Below are 19,546 nucleotides of genomic sequence, written 5' to 3'. Positions count from 1 at the left end.
GGTAGCAACTGCACCTGGGGACCTGCGCGCTGTCGGCGGGGCCCGGGGGTCAGCGAGCCTGAGCGCGCGCCACGCGGCGTGCGAGGCCGGCCACCGGTCGTCGGAGGGGCTGACCGCGCCGAGAAGCCCCGCTTTCCATCCGAAACAGAAGGAAAGCAATGACATTCTAAGAAACAGGAACAAGGAACCCGTCCGGTTCTCTCCTGCTGTTCGCTATTTCCCGGCATTAGCCAACTGCTTATGCTGACGAGGATGACAGAAGGAAAGGGACAGAAAGGCGGCCCACGGTCCCGCCTCCTTCCAGCCCCTCCCTCCCTCCCTACTCGGTGAGCTAAAGGCAGAGCGTGTAGGTAGGATGTGGGCACGCTAAGAAGTGAAAAAAAGCAAGGAAACATTTTACTTTCATGCAGTGTTTCCACTGCTCTAGGAAGAACAAAACACGCGTGCGTGCACAAGCCATGGGGTAGAAAGTGTGTGATTTGGGTGGTTTTGTACATGTTCCACGCTGTGATGTTTAAAACTGGCACTGCACAGTACAAAGATGGATGCTAAAAATTCATGCTATTCATTTTAAATTGTAGTTTTCTTTTAAAGAGTAAATAAGAAGTAGAAAACACCATGACATTCAACAGAAAGGAAAAGGCTTCCCGTTTTAGTGTCTTTCGCAGTGATTTTCCCCTGGTTTGTGAAGCACCCCCCCAACCCCCGCCGCGTTACTTGGCATGCCCTGACTTCGAATTGCGGAGCCTAGACACCCAAGTTTGAAAGTCTCTCTCCAGGAGTTACAGTGACAACAAGGCTGCCCAGGGCTCTCCCCGGCCTGCCCTTCTCCTTTTGCCAGTAGAGTCCTGAGCACAAAGAGTCTCTGAGCACAAGTTATGTGCTTTGCATAGTCTTTCTCCCTCAAAGAAGACCTCAGCTATTCTTCAAGCTGCGTCAGTGTTAGGCATACAGTTGCCCAGCTATTCAGAAGGGCGGTTTTAAAAGCACTACGTCCTGACTTCAGAGGCTCCACATTCTTATTCTTTGGAAGTTTCTTTCCTAATTGCTCTCTAAACGTCCCTCTGACGTCTAAATCTACAATTAGTCAATTTCCTAATCAACTTCTGATCACCGACAGGTTTTCCTGGAGGGGTTTGTCCTCAACAAGTCCCTGAGGCCCTTGAGGGGCTCCCCTGTTTCGTCTCCAAAGAACATCACACTTGGCTCTGGCAGGACTGGCTCCGTCTCCTCCTGGAACCCCCTCACCCGTCTTCCCCCTTCCCCTCCCTGACCCTGCAACCTCTTCTCAACTCTCATTACTTCTACTTGAAGCAGAACACTTGCACCCTCCAGTTGAATATTTTAACACAGACTACTCTTCCCTGAGCTGAAGCATCATTCCTAAAGTTTATAATCACCCTTTGGAAAGTTTTGCCCAAAGAAAGGGGTCATTTCATCACTTTGAGGCCGCTATATTAAACTTTTGACTTGCATCCTGTCGCGCGGTAAACTTTTAACTTGGGCTTATGACAATCAATATTTTAGGAGACTTTCAAACAACCTACACCGCTATCAGACCTACACGTATGAGTATTTATGTCCTTAGAAAGTTAGAGCTTTTAGAGGCAGAACAGATCATCTACCCCAACCCTGCCAGCTTTACAGGGGAGAACACCAGCTTGGAGAAGCTAGTGTGATGCTGGCCTGGATATCACTCTCAGTTCTTCCCAAATTAAGCTCAAAGCTTACCCTCTCGCATCAGGCCCCAGCTTCGGTTGTACAGTTGCTACCCAGCCAGGTTTATTTTGCCCCACACCCAGCCAGCCAAACGCCTAGATGCCAAAATCCACAGCAGAGAGAGGGTTTATGCACAAAGCAATCAAACACAAAGAAAGAAAGAGAAACAGGCCCCCCTCCCAGAAGGGAGGGGATGGGGTATTTATGGGATGAGCTGGAGGCAGGCAAGGGGAGCGTGGGGAGTGCTGGAAAGGTGATTGGAAACAGGTGTATCACGGTCCTTCTGCGCAGGCGCAGCTCAGCCATGGGCCTCTGCACTTGCAAAATGGATCTGAGGGTGGAGTTTTTGGCCCTCTGACGTCAAAAGGTCACTGGAACGCATTCCCACTTGGAGGATCGGTGGTCCTATCCAGTCATAACTGGTTCAGCTCCAACTAGGCACAGCTGACTCCAGGTTTCTGGAAAACAACTCGGGCATGCGTCTCCTTGTTTGGGCTACACAGGCCTCAGGGGACATGCAAGGTTTTTGCAGCAACAATCAAAGCGAACTTGACTAGTGAAAGCAGGTTGCAGGTGAAACAGATTAAATGACCCCCACTGTCACCCCTCAGGGTCCTTGGGGGACTTGGGGGCATTGGTTTCAGGACCCCGTGGATGCTCGCGTCCCTTACGGAAAATGGCCATAGTACCCTGAGTAGAGAGAGCCCTCCTTATGCGGGGTTTGCATCTGGGGATTCGGGGGCCTCGACTGTGTCTCAAAATCACAGAAGGCAGGAAGCTTCTGGATTCAGGAATGCATCCACGTGCGCGAGGAACACCCCAGTTCCACGGAGACAGACACTGCTGTCCTGGGGACCCTCCCAGACCTCGCCCAGCATACCTCTTCATCTGGCTGTTTATTTGTATCCTTTATAATCTCCTTTATAATAAACTGGTAAAAGAATACAAAAGGATAAAGAAAGAAAAGAGGAGAATAAAGCATGAAAGAAGAGGAAAGCTGAAGGAGAGGAATTTTCCTTGCGTAGCTGAGGAAGGAAGCAGAAGCAAAATATCCAAGAACAGACCAAAGAGATTCTAGCCAACCAGGTATTGTTTCTGGTAAAAGACAGAGATATGCGATAAATATTCTCTGGAGTACAAGACAGATGAGGACACTGAGGTTTGGAGAAGTACCTTGAAGATGTTAAGAGACAAACCCAGTTTTCTCTTCCCATCTAAATGACCCCTAAAAGTCCTTCTACCTCCAAGAATAAATGAAAATATTTCCACAGTCATAATAAAGTTAGCATCTTTCAGAAGAACTAGGGGAAAAAAACATGTCACAAAAGGCAAAATGAGATCTCTTCAGAGTATTCCTCTTAAGGGAGCCCAGAGGGCGGAGGAGAAAGCACGTCAGAGGCCCCGGAGTAACTACGAACCAGTGTTACTTTGCACTTTGCAGGAATGATGCCAGTGGTAAAAATTCAAACAGCTAATTTGAGATGATGATTACCTAGTCTTCAGCTTAATGGCCACCACCTTCTCCCGCCCACAACCCGTTTCTGAAGCCTCCACTTCCCTTTTTGTGTGTAACACGCTCAGAGGGAAGGCAGCCGAGGCAGCCTTCAGGACAGGGAAGGGAACTGAACAGCCGCTGTCCTGAAGGCAGGCTGCAGCGAGGGAAGGACAGACAGGGCCAGGGCCCGGCAGGACAAGATCAAAGGCTGCCTGGATTAGGGACATTCACCTGCTGGGTGGCCATGCCAGGCAGGACTCTGCACCTGGCCAGGTGACGGTGGGTGTGTGCAGGCAGGTTCATTCCAAGGTGCAGCAATTTGCAGCTCCGTCTGCTTTGCTCTAAAACTTGTAAAGCGTTTCCACTTTGTCACTTTATTTAATCCTCTCAACAACCTTGAGACTTAGGTTTTACCTTTACCAAACTTAGAGACGAAAAAGCGAGGCATAGAGATATCAAATAACTTGCTTGAGGCTCCATAAGTTCAAATCACTTTTATCTGTGCCCCCAGTTCTACAATACTTCCTGATGCAATGTTATAAAATAAAGCATTTTTTTAAAAATCTGTACACAGATGCCTAAAATCCTGGAGACCAAAACTGTATGGGCCTTCAAAGGGAAACAAAGCGCAAGGACTAGTACTCACTTGTAACTGAGTGTAGAGAGGATGAGACGCCAATAAAAAAATTGTTTTAATTAAAAATTCTTTAAAAGACTGGCTGTTATGTAATGTATCACCCTTCAATATAAGTGTGCCTTGGTGAGGAACATTGCCACGTCTGTAACTCAGAATTCCCAGTCCATTGCTGGATTCCCAGTTAACCTCATTCATACCTATTATCGGAGTGATGAACAGAATGTAGTGCACTTGGTAGCTGCCTTGCTGACAAGAGTTCCCCCAAACTGAACTGTTTCTCCCGGTTACCTTCAGCATCAGGCCAGAGACATTAATTTACATACTCGTGTCCATGTCCTCCCAAATGCGGCGTAACAGCCCTGACCTTCCATTCACAGAGATCTGAGTTACGAAGAGGGACACCCCGACCTGTCCCTGTGAGTTTGTGACACCAAGTATTCTCATGGAACACGCCCTTCAATGGAAGAAAACACGCAGCTGTGAGAACCCAGAGGACAGCCGTAGAAACAGGAAGGCTGAGATTAGAGTCTGCTTTCCAGTTCTTTTGATGTTCCCCGAGCCAAGCCGGTGAGGCTCTGATTGCTGATCAAAGGTGCCTCTGCAGGTTCCAATTTACAGGGTGTTGGCGAATCAGGGCAGCACCTGCCTGCCAGCAGCAGCACATCTCACCAAATCAAGTTAATCTTTGAGTCAAGCTTGGAGGTGGCAGTCCTTTTAGAAAACGTACACAGGCCAAGTTTATTCTTGCTGTATCTTAGGTCTCTGAAGGGAAAACCATGCTCTGCTTTATTTTCTTCCCATGGAGGTATTCATTTATTTTAAAGCTGATCTTTGATCCACGGTGTATACCATTAAAACCTCTGGCTCTAATCAACATGCCTGCCTCATTTCGCAAAAGGTGGACGTTTTAGGGGTTGGAGGAGAGGAATGGGGAGGCATCGCATAAATCCTCGCTTGTCTTTTAAAACTTCAAGTGTTATTCGCTGAAGCTATACCTTCATCCCAGAGCAATCCCTCATCTCTATTTGGGGAAATAGAGCTTAAAAGACATATTTCAACAAAATTTTATACAGAGGAAATTGAAAGGAGCAACAAGGAGTAACTGTAGCCACTAGAATAAGTCTAAAGATGCTCACAGTCAAAATGAAAAACAGAAACTTCCTGAAAAAAGGTAGCAGCCCAAGGTCGCAGGTTCGGAAAGCAGATACTTAGAAAGGGGAGTGAAACGCACTGAGGAACAGATTAGGTGTTAAGACACAGAGAAGATACACCACAGAGTTCTTGGCATTGGAGAGCTCATTATTTCAGGACCTGGCTGGTCATACGATTTAGGAAATCAGGAGGATGTGTCAAATCGTGCCAGTCTCCCTGAGAAGCAGATGTGGCTGAAGAGAAAAGCAGGGGGAGGAACTGATGGCAGAAAATTAAGTGGAGGTACTTGAAAGATAAAACGTGTGCGTGATCATCTGCGAAAGCAACCATCAAATCTTTACCGAACAGTCTGATAAAAATGGGACGGTTCCAAGTTGTTTCATTTCAGGCATAGCATGCGCAAAGTGTGAACTTGCCGAATCACTCAGGGAATGTGGGCTCTGTCCCGGCCGGTGACACACACAGGCTGAACTCGGAGGAGCCCAGTTTCCTCAGCCACACAAAGGGAATAACGTCTCTCACCAGGGTGGTGGGGACAGGGTGAGACACGCACCCACAGTGTCCAATGACTGTTGTAGTCATGATATAACAAACAACAGTGTTCAATAATTATCTTGTTTCTTTTCCAGATAAAGCTAACACTTTTCGTTTTCAATTTACAGACGCTACCAGAAACGTTACGGTTGGAAGACCTGCTGATGAGAGAATCTAAAATAAGTGATGTTCCAGGCTGTGGAGATTTACTGCACAAATATGCTGGGGGGAAAGAAAAGTTAACTCATGTAAATGTGCACATTGGCTTTTCACAGAATCATCTGAAGAAATCAAATTTCAAAATGAAAATCCCTGGAAAGAACTTTCAAGCAACAAAACATTAGTGATCAGATTTAGGTAACAAGTCAAAAGGTAACAAAATCTTACTTAATGGGTTATGTTAAAAGTTAGATGATTATTTCAATCTATTTATAGTCTCTAAAAGCCCTATTCTCATATTAAAACTTATATGAAAAATACATGCCTTTAGAGTATTAAGTATATATATAATTTGAAACAAGATAGAACAGCTGAATTTGTCCTAAGATCATACATTTAAGTGATCCAATCAAATGCGAACATGTTCAAGTTTCAGAAACTTTATTTATAAAGACAAGTTTGGAATATTAAAAAACAAAAAAATGAAGCTAGCAAACTTCCTAGGATAATAACTTATCTTTTAGAAAAACCTCTCTGTGGTTTCATTTTCCTTATCGGTGTGCTATTGGTTAAATGTCTGTTCTCGTCAAGTCTGAGTAAATTCCCAGTACGGGGTTTCATTCCATTTGTAAGTCACTGACTCAGTGCTTCAAAGGTTGTACATTCTATTGGTGTCTAGAAAACATTTCATTCAAAACCTGCTTCCTTGACTTTTGGTGAAACCCCTGTGGTCCCTGCTGCTGTCTTCATCACTTCATCACGTTCGCCTCATCGTCAGCTGTCCTATTGTGACCATCAACCTTAGGTTACTGCTCTTCCTTCAGCCACAAGGTTGAATATTTTCTGTTTTCAGTCTCTGCATCATAAATAAAATTCATCTCAGATGGCAGTCTGTTTTTAGTTTGAGATCAAAACCTGACACATTCTCCCTTTAACGAGACCTTTAAAATTTGATCTCCGATACTGCTTTTTACTCTCTGGTCAGTTTCCAGAGATAAACTTTTTTTTTTTTGGCTTGATATAAATGCATGTTTACCTTCCTGCAGTGTTTGGTCATTTGTGAGTGGCTTGGATTTTACCCGTTGTACGAGCCGTGTCTACTACAGTATGAGCCCAGAGCCAAATTAAACTCTCATGGGTGAAGTTGCACTGGGTGATAATTCTATGAAAAATTGCACTTCTTTTACAAAAATTGTTGAATGCCTCCAAAAAAGAGTACAAAAACAAATTTTTTAAGGTCTGGAAAGAGAATGATTTGTCAACTCCCAATGTTCTACTTACAAAGAGAATCAATGGCTAATTTAAAGAATAATTTAGGGCAGTGGTTCCCAAATTTGTGCGTTAGAATCACCAAGGGATCTTTAGAAAAATTCCTAAACCCAAGCCACAGTTGTTGTTTGTAACGCTTTCCAGGTGATTCCAATGTACAGATATGTCTGAGAACTCCTGATTGAGAGTTTAGAAGTAACTAGAGGGCTTGTCATCCATGCCTAAAAGAAGGGAACTTCAAGGGGGTGAGATGTGCAAGTTTGTGCCTTGATGCTTGGGGGCACTTCTCATCCTTCGGAAGGCTAAGGGTGGCAGAGAGCTACAGCCTTAGTGGCTTGAGATGTCAAGGACAGAGTTGGGGCTGGCAGAGCAGATGGAAAGTTAGGAGAGGAATCCTGGAAAGGAAGGAGCTGCACAAGGAACAAACCTCAAACTTAGAATTGAAATTCTGTCCAAATCCTTGGTCAGCTTGCGCAGGGAGATCCCAGGGCGTCCACAGAAAGGCAGTGGCGGGAAGAACTGACTGGAGATCTGAGCTCCTCTCTGCTGCAGCGGAGACAGGAACTGAGGCCAATCCAGCCAAATGAACTGGCTGCCAGAACAAAAATGAACATTCTCCAGAGGAATGCAGCAGAATCCAGAGTCCTTACTAACGTGTCATCCATAATGTCCAACATATAGTAAAAAAATCACCAGACAAGCAAAATAGTGGTAATGTGTGACGCCTATTGCCGCAAAATGCAGTCAGACATTTAAGGAAGCCATTAGAAATAGCTTAGAAGGAAACATACTCATAATTAATAAACTGAAGGGGAATCTCAGCAGAGAAATAGCAATGATATAAAAAGAACCAACTGGGAATTCTGCATGTGAAAAATACTCTAACTGATATCAAAATTCACCAGATGGCCTCAAGGGCACCTTACAGACAGCAAGAGTTAGGGGACTAAAAATTAAGACAAATTATCCAATCTGAGGGAAAGGAACAAGATGAAAGAAAAACAGGGCCTCAGAGACACGCAGGACAATCTCAGGTAACGTACTATAAATCTACTGGAGTTCTGGGAGAGGAGAAAACAGAAAAAAAGTTTTTTTGAAGAAATAATGGCCAAAATTCCCCAAATTTGGTATAAAACAAAACAAAACATAAACCCACAGATCCAAGCTCAACAAACCCCAGGCAGGATAAATACAAGTGTACCTCGGCACATCGTAGCCAAACTGCTGAAATACAGAGATGAAAGAGCCAGAGAAAGACACTGCATGTAGGAAAACAGTGACACAAGTGACAACCGGTGTCTCATCAGGAACAATGGAGGCCAGGCAATAAATGAACGCCTTTCAAGTGATAGGAAAAACCCAGAATTCTATTTTTAGTGACACTATCCTTCAAAGATGAAAGTAAAATAAGTCATTTTCAATGACCCAAAATAGAGTAGTCCCCAGCAGGCCTGCACAGTGCTCAAGAAAATTCAAGCTGAAATGACTTGCCTCTTGGATGCACAGGGAAAGAAGAGCATCAGAAATGGTAAATGTCTAGCAAATGTAAAAGACTGTCTGCAGGCGCACCTTGTTTTATTGCACTTCGTTTTATGCAGATGTTGTGTTTTTTACAAATTGAAGGTTTGTGGCCTCCTTGTGTCACAGCACGTGCTCACTTCGTGTCTCTGTGTCACATCCTCACAGTATTTCAGTCCGTTTCATTTTTATTTGTTACAGTGATCTGTAATCAGTGATCTTTGATGTTATTAAGTATTGCAAAAAGATAATGACTTGCTGAAGGCTCAGTTGATGGGTAGCATTTTTTTTTGCAAATAAAGTATTTTTAAATTAAGGTATGTACAGGTTTTTGTACACTTAATATACACAGTATGATGTAAACATAATTTTTATATGCACTGTGAAACCAAAAACCTTGTGACTCACTTTATTGCGATGTTCACTTCATTGTGGTGGTCTGGAACCAAATCCACGGTATCTCCAAGGCATGCCTGTATACGTTTTCTTTTCTCTTGATTAAAAAAAGAGACACATGCCTGTTTAAAACAAAAATTTTAACATTGTACTGCTGGATTTATCAGGTAGATAGCTGTTACATATGAAAAACAAAAAAAGGAGAATAAATGGAACTATACTGTTGCGAGGTTCTGCATTTTGTATGAGGCTATATTTTAATCCCCCGAACAACCATTAAAAACAATAGTTTATAAGCCAACAGAAAAAAAAATTTTTTTTACTTGAAATATTCTACTTACCAGAAAGAAGGCAGGAAAAGAGAAACCCAGGGAGGAAAAAGCCCAAACGGTAAACTGAATCCAAACATATCAATAGTTACATTAAATGAAAGTCACACACCAAGTAAAAGGCAGAGATTTTTAGGCCAGATAAAAATTTAAGACCCAACTACATGGTGTCTTAAAGAGATGAACTTTAAACACCAATTAAGTTAAAAATAAACAAACGAAAAAAGATACAGCGTGCAAATACTAAGTATAAAAGTCATTTCTATCTGACTTCAATTTGAATACTTTTTTACATGTGCTTTTCCAATTATATTCATTACACACCAGTTATTCATCAAGCAGGATGTATTTGAGGTGTTTTATTTTTTTAACCTCTGGGTTTCATCGATCCTTGACATTTTTCTTTTAAATCACTCATGGCTCCCTCCTCCCCACTTCTAGTATGATTAATGAAATGTCGTATCAAGGGAAGCCTTTCAGGGTTTGCCGGCCTCCCTTATCTGTCCTCAAAGAATCCCAGCCTTTGATCAAGCTATTAAAGCAAGTAATGATTCTTAATCACCTTTTTTTTTTCATTTTTGTTTTAGCCCTTTTATACACCTTATTTCATTTTTGGTTTTGTCTGTTTCTGTGACTCTGAGGGGGGGCCAGTCCACCAGGGGCTGACGGGTCCTTCAAAGTTGCCCCATCACAGGCCAGAGCACCACATTCTCCTCCCTCGCCTTTCTTCCACCTCTTGGTTGTCCTCAGCAGTTTTTCTCTTCCATTTAAAACATCTTTTGAGTTTAGCTGTTTCTACAGCAGGGACTTTCTAAACAGGATTTCAAAATTAGACAAACTGAAGTTTGGAAGAATTTTTCTATATTCTTTAAACAATAGTGACGCTCTAACGCTCCCTCAGACTTAGACAAATCGTAGCTGGGGCAGGGCTGGAAAGAACATGGCTGTAATAACACCGAAACCTCATACTAAGCATGACTACAAAGAATGGTTTTGTGGCATGTGACATGTTGGCTCAACCACGTAAGTGAAAGGAACACCACCAGTTCCCTCCCGGCCTTCCCGGCTTCACAGCAAATCGTCCGAGCCGGCGGACAACACGTGTGTGTGGCACCACTTCTCACACATGGTGACCTCAGAAAATAAACCTAAGACGCCGACAATCCCACAGGAGACAGAACCCTACTGTTTTCATCACTTTAGAAAGTGTTTGGAAAGACGGTTTTGAATGTAAAGGCCAACTGTACATCTGAACAAAAATTATTTTGAGGGTCACATGCACGGGAGCAGTAGGAGGACTGCTTACTCCTGCAAACCTGAGCTGTCCTCAGGTGCCCGAGAACTTCCTTTCCAACACCGGTTGTATCTTAAAATATGCAGGACAGCTCACCAAGGGATTCAGCGGTGAGCTAAACACCAATGGAAGTGATTCATTTCCATCTGTCATGCAGTTTTAAGTAAAGATTTAAGGGCCTGCTCTGCCTCCTATCAAGAGTAAATATCACACATCCTGTTTATACAGACTGGCTTGTCCACAGTTCTTCAAAGAGCTGGTGACACCCCCCAACTCACACTCCACCCCACCCCCAACTTCCTGCTCATTGGGGTGCTATATTCCTACTCATTTTTAAGAAGCATCTCCCTCAACAAAATACTCTGCATTACAGTCATTTTTAAAGAAAATACTTTATTACGTCATGAAAAAAAATGCATCAATCAACTAGATTCATACCTGTTTGGGAAAAAACTGAGAATTTATTACACAGTATGTGGGCATCCTGTTCCACACGGGAATGAGAAGATGCTATAGGTTCTCTAAGTATTGCACAGTCTGAAAAAAACACCAACCAAAAAAAAAAAAAGAGGGAAAGGGAGGGGGGGGAAATCACATGATCTTGGGAACCATGTCACATTATGAATAATCTACCAAGAAACATTTAAAAAAGAAAACCCTTTGTTTCTACAGTAGCTTTGAGTTTATAGTTCTTGGAATGACTATATTCCATTGAAGACATCTCAGTAACAGGAAGCTTCATTTTAGCAATCCCATGTGCAAATATTAATAAAAAAATATATAAAATAATGCAATTCATCTCTTGCCATCACCCCGGCAATCATAACATCTTTGAGAACTGTTTTGCTTGAAAAAGGGGTTAAGCCGTTAGTTTGGCCTGAAGCTCCATCTCTGCAGCCCGTTTGAGTGCAACGTCTACAAGAAGCTGAAAGCCACTGAAGTCTTGGTTGAGGTCCGGCGGAGTCGGGGGAGGAGTGTTGAAAAGACCACTCTGTGTATTTGTACTTGGTCCGGATTTACACGAGTCCTCCGGGTACATGAGGGAGGTGTCTGTGAAGCTGCCGGCTGCTATCTGCTGTATATCTGTGTTTTGTCCCACGCCAACTGGCTGGCAGAGAGAGAAAGGCACATCTTTCAGCGCAGTCACAGTGGTATGACAGATCACTGATGGACGAGCCAAAATTGATCCCGGGGATGATGGCTTGGGAGACAGGGGCCTCCCCAGGGCTGGGTTTGGTCCAGCTGTACAGGAATGAAACGCGCTCTCCTCCAGAGCCGGTGCGAAGGCTCTGAGAGCCACCGCTGACTCTACAGAACCGGCTTCAGCAGTCTTGGCCCCACGGCGGGAAATCGTGAACTGATTTGGATCTTTGCCATCCTTTCTCAGCATGTCCGGGAGGAGCCTGCGACGGGCGTTGATGAACCAGTTACAGACCTGAAATCACACGGGGATGCTTTAACCCTCTGCAAACACGGCCGAGAACCTTCTCAGGGACGCCTGGCTGCTCTCTCTCTCTGCATTAAAGAAGCCATGGGAAGGCTTATCGGAACCTACAAAGTTATCTCAAGGTATCTGAGTCCAGCCAAGAAAAGAGAGCTGCTTCCTGTCATAAACCTTCCTCTTCTAATACAAATTCCCTTTTTTTGGTCTCTCACCATCCTTAAAACTTTTCAGGAGGAAGAAAGAGAAAAAAAAAAAAGGCAGACATGCTCAAATGTCTGAAAATGACTTTAGAGGGAAGTTTACCTGTTAACTCTCCCCACGTTAACCTGTTATCTGCGGCCCCAGCATCTAAGTTAATCAACTACAGGAAAACCTTTCCTGGATGAAAAGGGCCACTCCTCCCAGTTACTGATTTTTCCCAGTTCAAATGGCTGTGTCAACAGACAGAACACGAATTACCTCACTGAAGCCTGTTCTTGTTTAAACATCAAACCAGTTTCCTGGGCAATAGAGTAAGATTTAACCTTCTTTTTATGTGCGTTGCATAAAGGCAGACTCTTTTAGGCGTTAGAGGAAATGCTATTTGACAGATGACTGTCAAGAGTTTCTGTTTCTTTATCTAGCCAGTTATTAACTGTTAGCACTGTAAAGTTTACAAGAAAAAGATACCCCCCCTTTTGAGTGGGGAGGTGCTTAATGACTTGCTGTACAGGAATGCTATAAAATGACTTTGGGGGGAAAGCCGCCCCCCCGCTGTGCAGAGCTGGTGCTCCTCTCCCTCACCTGTAGTGTCGATAGGTGTGTTTGCTGGGACAGGAACGCTTTCTCTTGCTCGGAGGGGTAGGCGTTGTACCGGTGCTCATACAGCCAGTCTCGGAGGATCTGAACGGACTCCTTGGGCAGATTGCCCCTTCGCCTTCTCTTGCCTGAGCCAGCGGAAGAGGAGAGGTCCAGGGGGCTGTCCATGCTGTCATCATCCTCCGTCTCACTGCCGGACGCGGCAACGACACCTAGGAGAGGACAAAGACCAGCCGTCAACTGCATTTATCAGCAGAGCACCTACTGCAAAGCCCATCTCTTGATCACTGAGCACAACTGTGTGTTCTCAACTCCCAAGAGTGAACGAAGGACCGCTGTTTTCTGTCCTGAAACACCAGAGCTCATGTGAAATTTCAAGAGTAGCTCAACCAGCAGCAGATTCTAGATTCTCAGCCCACCGTCAGATTCCTTTTCGGACCCACTTTCGTCTAGGATTCAGCGTCTCACATTCCTTTTGAATGATGCTCAGGAAGTCTAATCCAGCAGGTGAGACAAAGCTGCACCCAAAGCGAGGAACTGGCCACGTGTGAAACAGGAAAGGTGCTCCAGCAGACGGATGTGTCCGACAACCTGTCTGTGAGGTCACCGCTAACTAGGAGAAGCAGTCCGATAGCCATCCTAATGTACATTTAAAGCGCTGTTCTTCCTCCTTTTTCCATGGAAGGTTTTGAAATAAAAGGGAAGATTTGTACATTTTTTCCACTGCTGTAAGGCAGGAAAATTACACACTTAACCCAGTTAGTTTTCTACAGATGAATGTATGCCAACATTTTCTGCCAGTTCCTTTTCTTTTACTTTTCATTGCTACCCCCATTTACTCAAAACTAGAGCCCTACTTCTAAGGGACAGTACATCACCTTTTACAAAATACAACCACTGAAGTTCTGTTTCATTACACAAAAATATTTTTCTACTATCACTACTTTAGTAAGAGGTCAAAAGATGCCTAATACTGAATAAATTTTAAAATTTCCATAAACTTCAACTGCCAAGTTTAATCTGAACCTAGAACTCCATATCAATAAGCAGAGCTCAGCCTTACATTATTACATGACAAAGAAAGCTGAATATGCAACCCCCAGAGGGAACTCTGTTTGTAAGTACTTTAATCCTACCAGAAATTTAAAAAATTCACAAGCCATAGAGAATATTTAAATCACACATAGACTGGGTTCCACAAAAATTAAACATAATTTTGAACTTTAAAAAACTTTAGCAAATGCTATAAATCCCCCTACTTTCAGAACTATAGTAGGCTACTCCGACTAAAGAAACACATGCTCATTTTTGAAGACAAATTTGAGGTTTTTTAAAATGAATTAAAAACCATAGCATGTTTGAAAATACCGGTATTTTTATATAAAGGAATTTAATTAAAGTGGCGTGAAACCTAAAGGTAGGCATTCTTAGCTTTGTTGACAGGCCTCAAGCGGCTTACTATGATAGGAAATAAAAATGGAATTTTCCATGGTGATAAACCATTCAATGTATTTTAAAGGAATTTTTCTAAAAACCCATCCTTTTGAAGCATCTTAACACATTGAAACTCAAAAAGCTACTGATTCAAAGATTTGTTCATGAGATAACTGTCAGTTAACTGAGTCTCTTACTTAGTGACACATTTTCAGTTTTGGACTGCAGGGGGCAGAAGGGGCCGGAGGGAGTGTCCACAGAAAAGGCAGAACTTCTAAAGACAAAGTAAAGCAAGTTCTAACAAAAGAGCAGGATGATTTTGCAAATTCACTTCAGCTCAAGGCTTAATGAACAAACAGCCATCAATATGAGGCCCAGGAACCCTAAGTTGTAACCACTGCCACATATTTGATGCTTCTCTAACCCAGAAGTTTTCATTACACTGCTTTTTAAAAAAGTTTCTAAAAAAGGAGGCACATTTAAAACTGAAAGTGCCTTCACTGTTGAGAAGATGAGAAACTTTTAAAATTCATATTGAAATCCGGGTGAAGAGCAATTCATAAATTTTAAAAACTGAAGGAAGTATAAATGTTCCTGTTTTACATTTGCTGATAAAAAAATCTTAACTTCTAAAAACATGTCAAGTAATTGAATTAACTAAAGCAACACTGAATAAAGCAGTTTGTTCAAAATCTCTGAAATGCTAGACATCCTTCCCAAGGCTTTTAATTCCCCTCCCTCCTTTAAATCTGGAAACAGTGTGAAAACGTGCTCATTGAACAGTGAATTCCCAACTGTAAACTGATAATAAAGAGTTTGAAACAAACAAAAAAGCCATGAAGCCTGCCCTTTGATCTGCTTACTTAGTTTGACAAGAAGCCTGATCTTTCAAAATAGGTTACTGACACAAAAGCAGATTCCAGTTAAGCAACACCCAACTGCAGTGCGACTTTACTCAGTTCTCAGTTCATTTAAATAAATGAGTGCCAGGCCTCTGGACCACTTAACAAAAGGTTTCCAATATGCGCACAAAAGCTTAAGTAACAGGAAGTTAAGACTTCAGTTCCTTGGCTGCACCAGCTGTTTCACTGCAGCAACCACACTTGCTGCTGTCAGGGCTGTTTTCATGAAAACTCTCCCTCCGGATTGTGGCTCAGCTTGGAAAAACAAAAAGACTTTTCCACGTTACTCATTTCCTATTGTAACAGAGCTTTTGAACACTTTCCCGGTTACGACTTGTTTCCAAACGTCTTGCTTTGCTCACACTTTAAAAAATGTGGGGGGGGGGATGAGGGAGGTTCGGGGATCACAAGCCTCTTTTACTCCATCCACATACAAGGAAATGTTGTTTAGAAAGCCACAAGATGGCCTATGAATCCCACAGCCCTAAAAAGCAATTTTCTTTTTCTTAATAGGAACCGGGGGAGGAGGAAAGAATGGTTGTGAAGTTTGACTTTTAAAAAAAATCTAGAAGAGGCTAGAAAAGGACCTGGGAATAAGAATAGAAGGAAACGTTTAAGCGTGCAATTAGGGAAAAAGCGAACCTAACCTGACAAGTTTTCTGAACAGAACACCTCAGGAGAAGCGACAGGAATCGTGCTTCACACCCCAGGCGCTAAATCCCAGGAGCGCTGGGCTGACCCAGGCACAGCAATTCTAAGGCAAGAATTCCAGTCAGAAACCGGGAGCAAAAAGAGACTTCGGGGATTTTCCTCAACGCATTTTCTGCTTCTTTTAAAGTCATTTGGGGAAATCCTTTTGGCATCCTCAGCCTTCTAAGACGAGACACTGTTATCACAGAACAGTCTTAACAAATCCCCAGCTCCGCGACTGAGTTTTAAGTGCTTTTGTTTTTAACAAAACTTGGAAAGATTGTCACAGACTTTTACAAAACAGAGAGACAATGGTCCAACGCGGCGAGCCAGGCGGGCCAGCTCTCTTCCGGAGTCCTCGCGGGGGCCACTCGGCGCGCCGGCCCCCAGGTGGCTCCGGGCCGGGGCGGGGCCGCGCCGGACGCGCGGAGGGAGGAGCCCGGCCCGGCGGCTTTTGTTCCGCCAGCTCCGCAGACCCCGCTGAAATAGCCCCTCCGACCGCACGAGTTAGCAAACGCGGGCCTCCGAGTTTCAGGTTACTAGAAGAAACTAGAAACCGGGCCGTGAATCTTAGCCTTCTGAGGGGCCTGCCCACCCGCAGAGGATTTGCCAGGAAAACCTAAAAAGGGAAAGAAACCCGGGCAACCTCGGCAGTCTCCGCTCCCCCGCACGAGCTCCCAACCAGTCGCAAAGTTTCCCCTCCAACACGTCACCTTTCATTGTTTCCAGGAGTCGGCGCGCAGGAGCGGGACCTGGCGCCCCAGGGCAGCGCGTCCCGAATATTCCCCAGGGGCCGGCGGGTTCCTGCCGCGACCCTCTGCTGGGGGTGGGGTGGGGAACGGGGTCGGGTACCCGAGAGTGCCGAGGGGGGATAGGGGTGCCGGGGGAGGGCACCCGAGAGCCTTGGGGGTGTTTCGGGGAGGATATTCATTGCCTCCCCAACCAGAGTCCGAACAATGGGGGCAGCCCGCCCCCGCGCAAGTCCAGCTTTGCTCTCGGATCATCAAAAACCCCCAAACTTATACCAGTCAGTTCAACCACGAGGGCGAGGACGCCTTCCAGTGATGATCTGAACCTGTCAGTCCTCCACGAGTCGACACGGCCTCTAGAGGCCACCCGGGCGCTCCCCGCGCGCGTTTTCTCCCCGAGCCCAGTTAAAACGCCCAAACCTCCGAGCCCCCGGGGAGGGGACGCAGGGAATCCCGTTACAACTACCCATGCCCGGGTTTTACTCTCGCCCGGAAAGCAGGAGGTGGGGCTCCGCGTATGTCAAAGTCACCAGCCCAGGATCAAACGAACAAAAGTCCAAGGTGAAAACGTGGCCGAGGGAACCCTCTCGGGTTCGAGGGTGTCCCCCTCTAGCAGGAGCCCGTTTTAACTGTATTCGCCGGACGACTGAAAGAATGTGAAGTTGGAGAAACTCTGGACGCTGCTGGGCATGCGCAACAGCGCTCCCCACCCCCGCTCCCCGCCCGCGCTGGCTTCCCCCAGCGATTAACTTCTGTTTTGAACCACTCGACATAAATCACAACAGAAAAGCCAACTCCGGCCCACGACGGAACGTTCAGGGGTACCTCCCAGGCGAGGACTCAAAAGTTAACTTCAAAAGGGAGTTAACATTCTTTGACCTTTCGTGGTGGTGTTTTTTTTCTTTCTTTTTTTCTGTGTATTTTGTTTTTAAACCAGACTGACGGCAAATTTTAGTTGCAAGGCTTCCAAAACGCTTCGTGGAAACAATGACACTCACTTTTTGCATGTTACATTTGGACTCATTCTGACTGCACGCCGCTTGCCCTCAGTCCTAACTCTTCCTCTTGCCCCAAATTCATTGTGGGAAAACTTTTAGAGACTGGGAATTCTGAAAAATCTAGCTTTCCAAAAGTACCGACGCCCGAGGGCGATCTGGGGGTCCAGAGTCGCATTCCTCCGATTGTGAAAACACCCCATCACTAGCGAAGAGCTTGCCCGGCCCAATCCGGAGTGAGGGGGGGCCCAGACGCTCAACTTTCAGACAAAGGCGCCTCGGCTCCGCCGTCCGGGCCGCCTCAGTCCCGACCGGGACAAATGGGCCGGGGGTGCCCCGGACCTGGACCCCACTCTCTGCCGGCGAGAAGGAGCGAGAAGCCACGCGGCGGCGTGCGGTGTCGGCGGAGACAATGAAACTTGGAGGCGCACAAACAAGGCGGTCAGCGTGTTTCTTGACAACGTGCCAGCAGCGTGGAGAGGCCCGTCTCCCCACAACAGCCCCTCGTGTTGTGTCTAGAAGGAAGACAGCAACTGCCTTTTCAGACGCAGCCTCAACAAAGACAACGGCCGCCGCTCCGGCCTGCGAGCCCCGGGGCGGAAAAGTCCACCAAGTCACTCTCTCCCCAAGCCCGGCGCCGCCCGCGAGCACGTTTTCCCCGGACTCGCGCCCACGGCGCGCGCAGCCCGCGGTCTCTTACCTTTCTTGCTTTTCATTCTGGAGCTCCGGTTCCAGCGCGAGGCAACGCTGGGTTCTCGAGGGGGGCCAGGAGTGAAAGCGGAGGAGCCCACCGATTGTTCTCCTTCCCGGCCGACTCTCCCGTAACTTGTAGGACGCGCTCCAGCCGTTATTGCTAAACAAGGCTCTCGGATCCCAGGCGCCCGCTCCTCGGGCAGAATTCAAGTGACACTTGGGTTTCCTCCTGGCGGGACCTTCTGGCAGCCGGGGGCTCTCCCTCGCCCAACTGGCTCCCCTCCCCACTCGCTCCTTTGTTCCCCGCTCCTGCTCGGCGCACCTCAGCGCTGTCAGAGTGAGCGAGGCGAGGAGGGAAGGTACAGGAGGTCCTGCCTCCGCCCCCAGCCGCCCGCCCTGTCCCCCGCCCGCCCCGCCGCTCCTCCGCCCCTCCCCCGCACCTTCCAGCCAGGAGTACGGCACCGAGCGCCGCGGCCGCCTCACTCCGCGCCCCCTGGCCACTGTCACCCGTCCCTCGTGGGGGCGGCCGAACCCAGAAACGTGATCCCTTCTCCCAGCTATGCGCACGCCTCCTGCGTCCCTGGCTCCGCGGCGTTGGTGACACCGACCGAGTGCCCCGAGTTTCTCCTTTGGGCCTTTCTTCCCGGGGCTGGCGAGGGTGCGTTTGGTTATGAAATTGCAACAGATGGAAAAAAGGCCGCCCTCTCTTTCCTCTCCTCCACCCCAGGGAAGAAAAGTCTCCTCTTTCGTTTTTGACAGCTGCCCCAACTCCACCGTCCCAGCTCCAGCGGCTGTAGAAGTCAGCCGCCGCTGATTCAAGGGGCGGGGCTCCGTAGGAAAAGTATTCGGGACAAGAACCAACTTCTTCCAGAATGCACGGCTGCCATTGACATGCGGGCGCGGCGCGGCGCACCCTTCTCCCGGAGCTCTTCCTCGAACAGCGACAATGTGGGGCGGGAGGGGAGGATGAGACACAGACACCCCAGGCGAAAGTCTGTTCCCCCGGGCTAAAGCTGCGAGTTCCGAACTGGATTGCAAGGCAGTTTCGAAATCTAACACGTTGCGGACAGACACTTGTCATGCTCACATGCTCTTTAAAAGTCTCTGCCTGGGGACGGCGCAGAGCGGACGCGCGCCCGCCCCGCTGAGACTCAGCCTGACACCCCCGCCCCCGGACCCCGGCAGCTGCCGCCTTTATGGGAAGGGGGCTCCCACACCCGGGGCTGCTCTTCCGTTTGAGTAAATAGAGTCTACTTTTAGGACTCAAATCCTGCTAGCGGACCCCTTCTCCCCAACATCCCGGAATTTCAAACAGAACTAACCATTAAGTAAACACATG

General features: G+C 46.4%; 1 protein-coding gene and 1 long non-coding RNA gene across 2 annotated transcripts; one reads left to right on the top strand and one right to left on the bottom strand.

The window, feature by feature from the left end:
- The first annotated feature begins 93 nt into the window (after positions 1-93).
- Positions 94-6,585, top strand: LOC140689028 (uncharacterized). The gene is made up of 2 exons (XR_012063894.1): positions 94-326; positions 5,666-6,585. It is a non-coding gene; the product is annotated as an uncharacterized lncRNA (long non-coding RNA).
- A 4,293-nt stretch (positions 6,586-10,878) lies between these two features.
- Positions 10,879-18,609, bottom strand: TGIF1 (TGFB induced factor homeobox 1). The gene is made up of 3 exons (XM_006205136.2): positions 18,215-18,609; positions 12,730-12,956; positions 10,879-11,937 (listed from the first exon to the last, which is right to left on the bottom strand). Exons 1-3 carry the CDS (start codon positions 18,228-18,230, stop codon positions 11,362-11,364), a joined length of 819 nt encoding a protein of 272 aa, XP_006205198.1. The 5' UTR covers positions 18,231-18,609; the 3' UTR covers positions 10,879-11,361.
- Positions 18,610-19,546: the final 937 nt, after the last annotated feature.

This window comes from Vicugna pacos, chromosome 24, assembly GCF_048564905.1.
Source record: "Vicugna pacos chromosome 24, VicPac4, whole genome shotgun sequence".
In the NCBI taxonomy this organism is placed as follows: domain Eukaryota; kingdom Metazoa; phylum Chordata; class Mammalia; order Artiodactyla; family Camelidae; genus Vicugna; species Vicugna pacos.
This window is presented reverse-complemented; position numbering and strand designations above follow the sequence as displayed.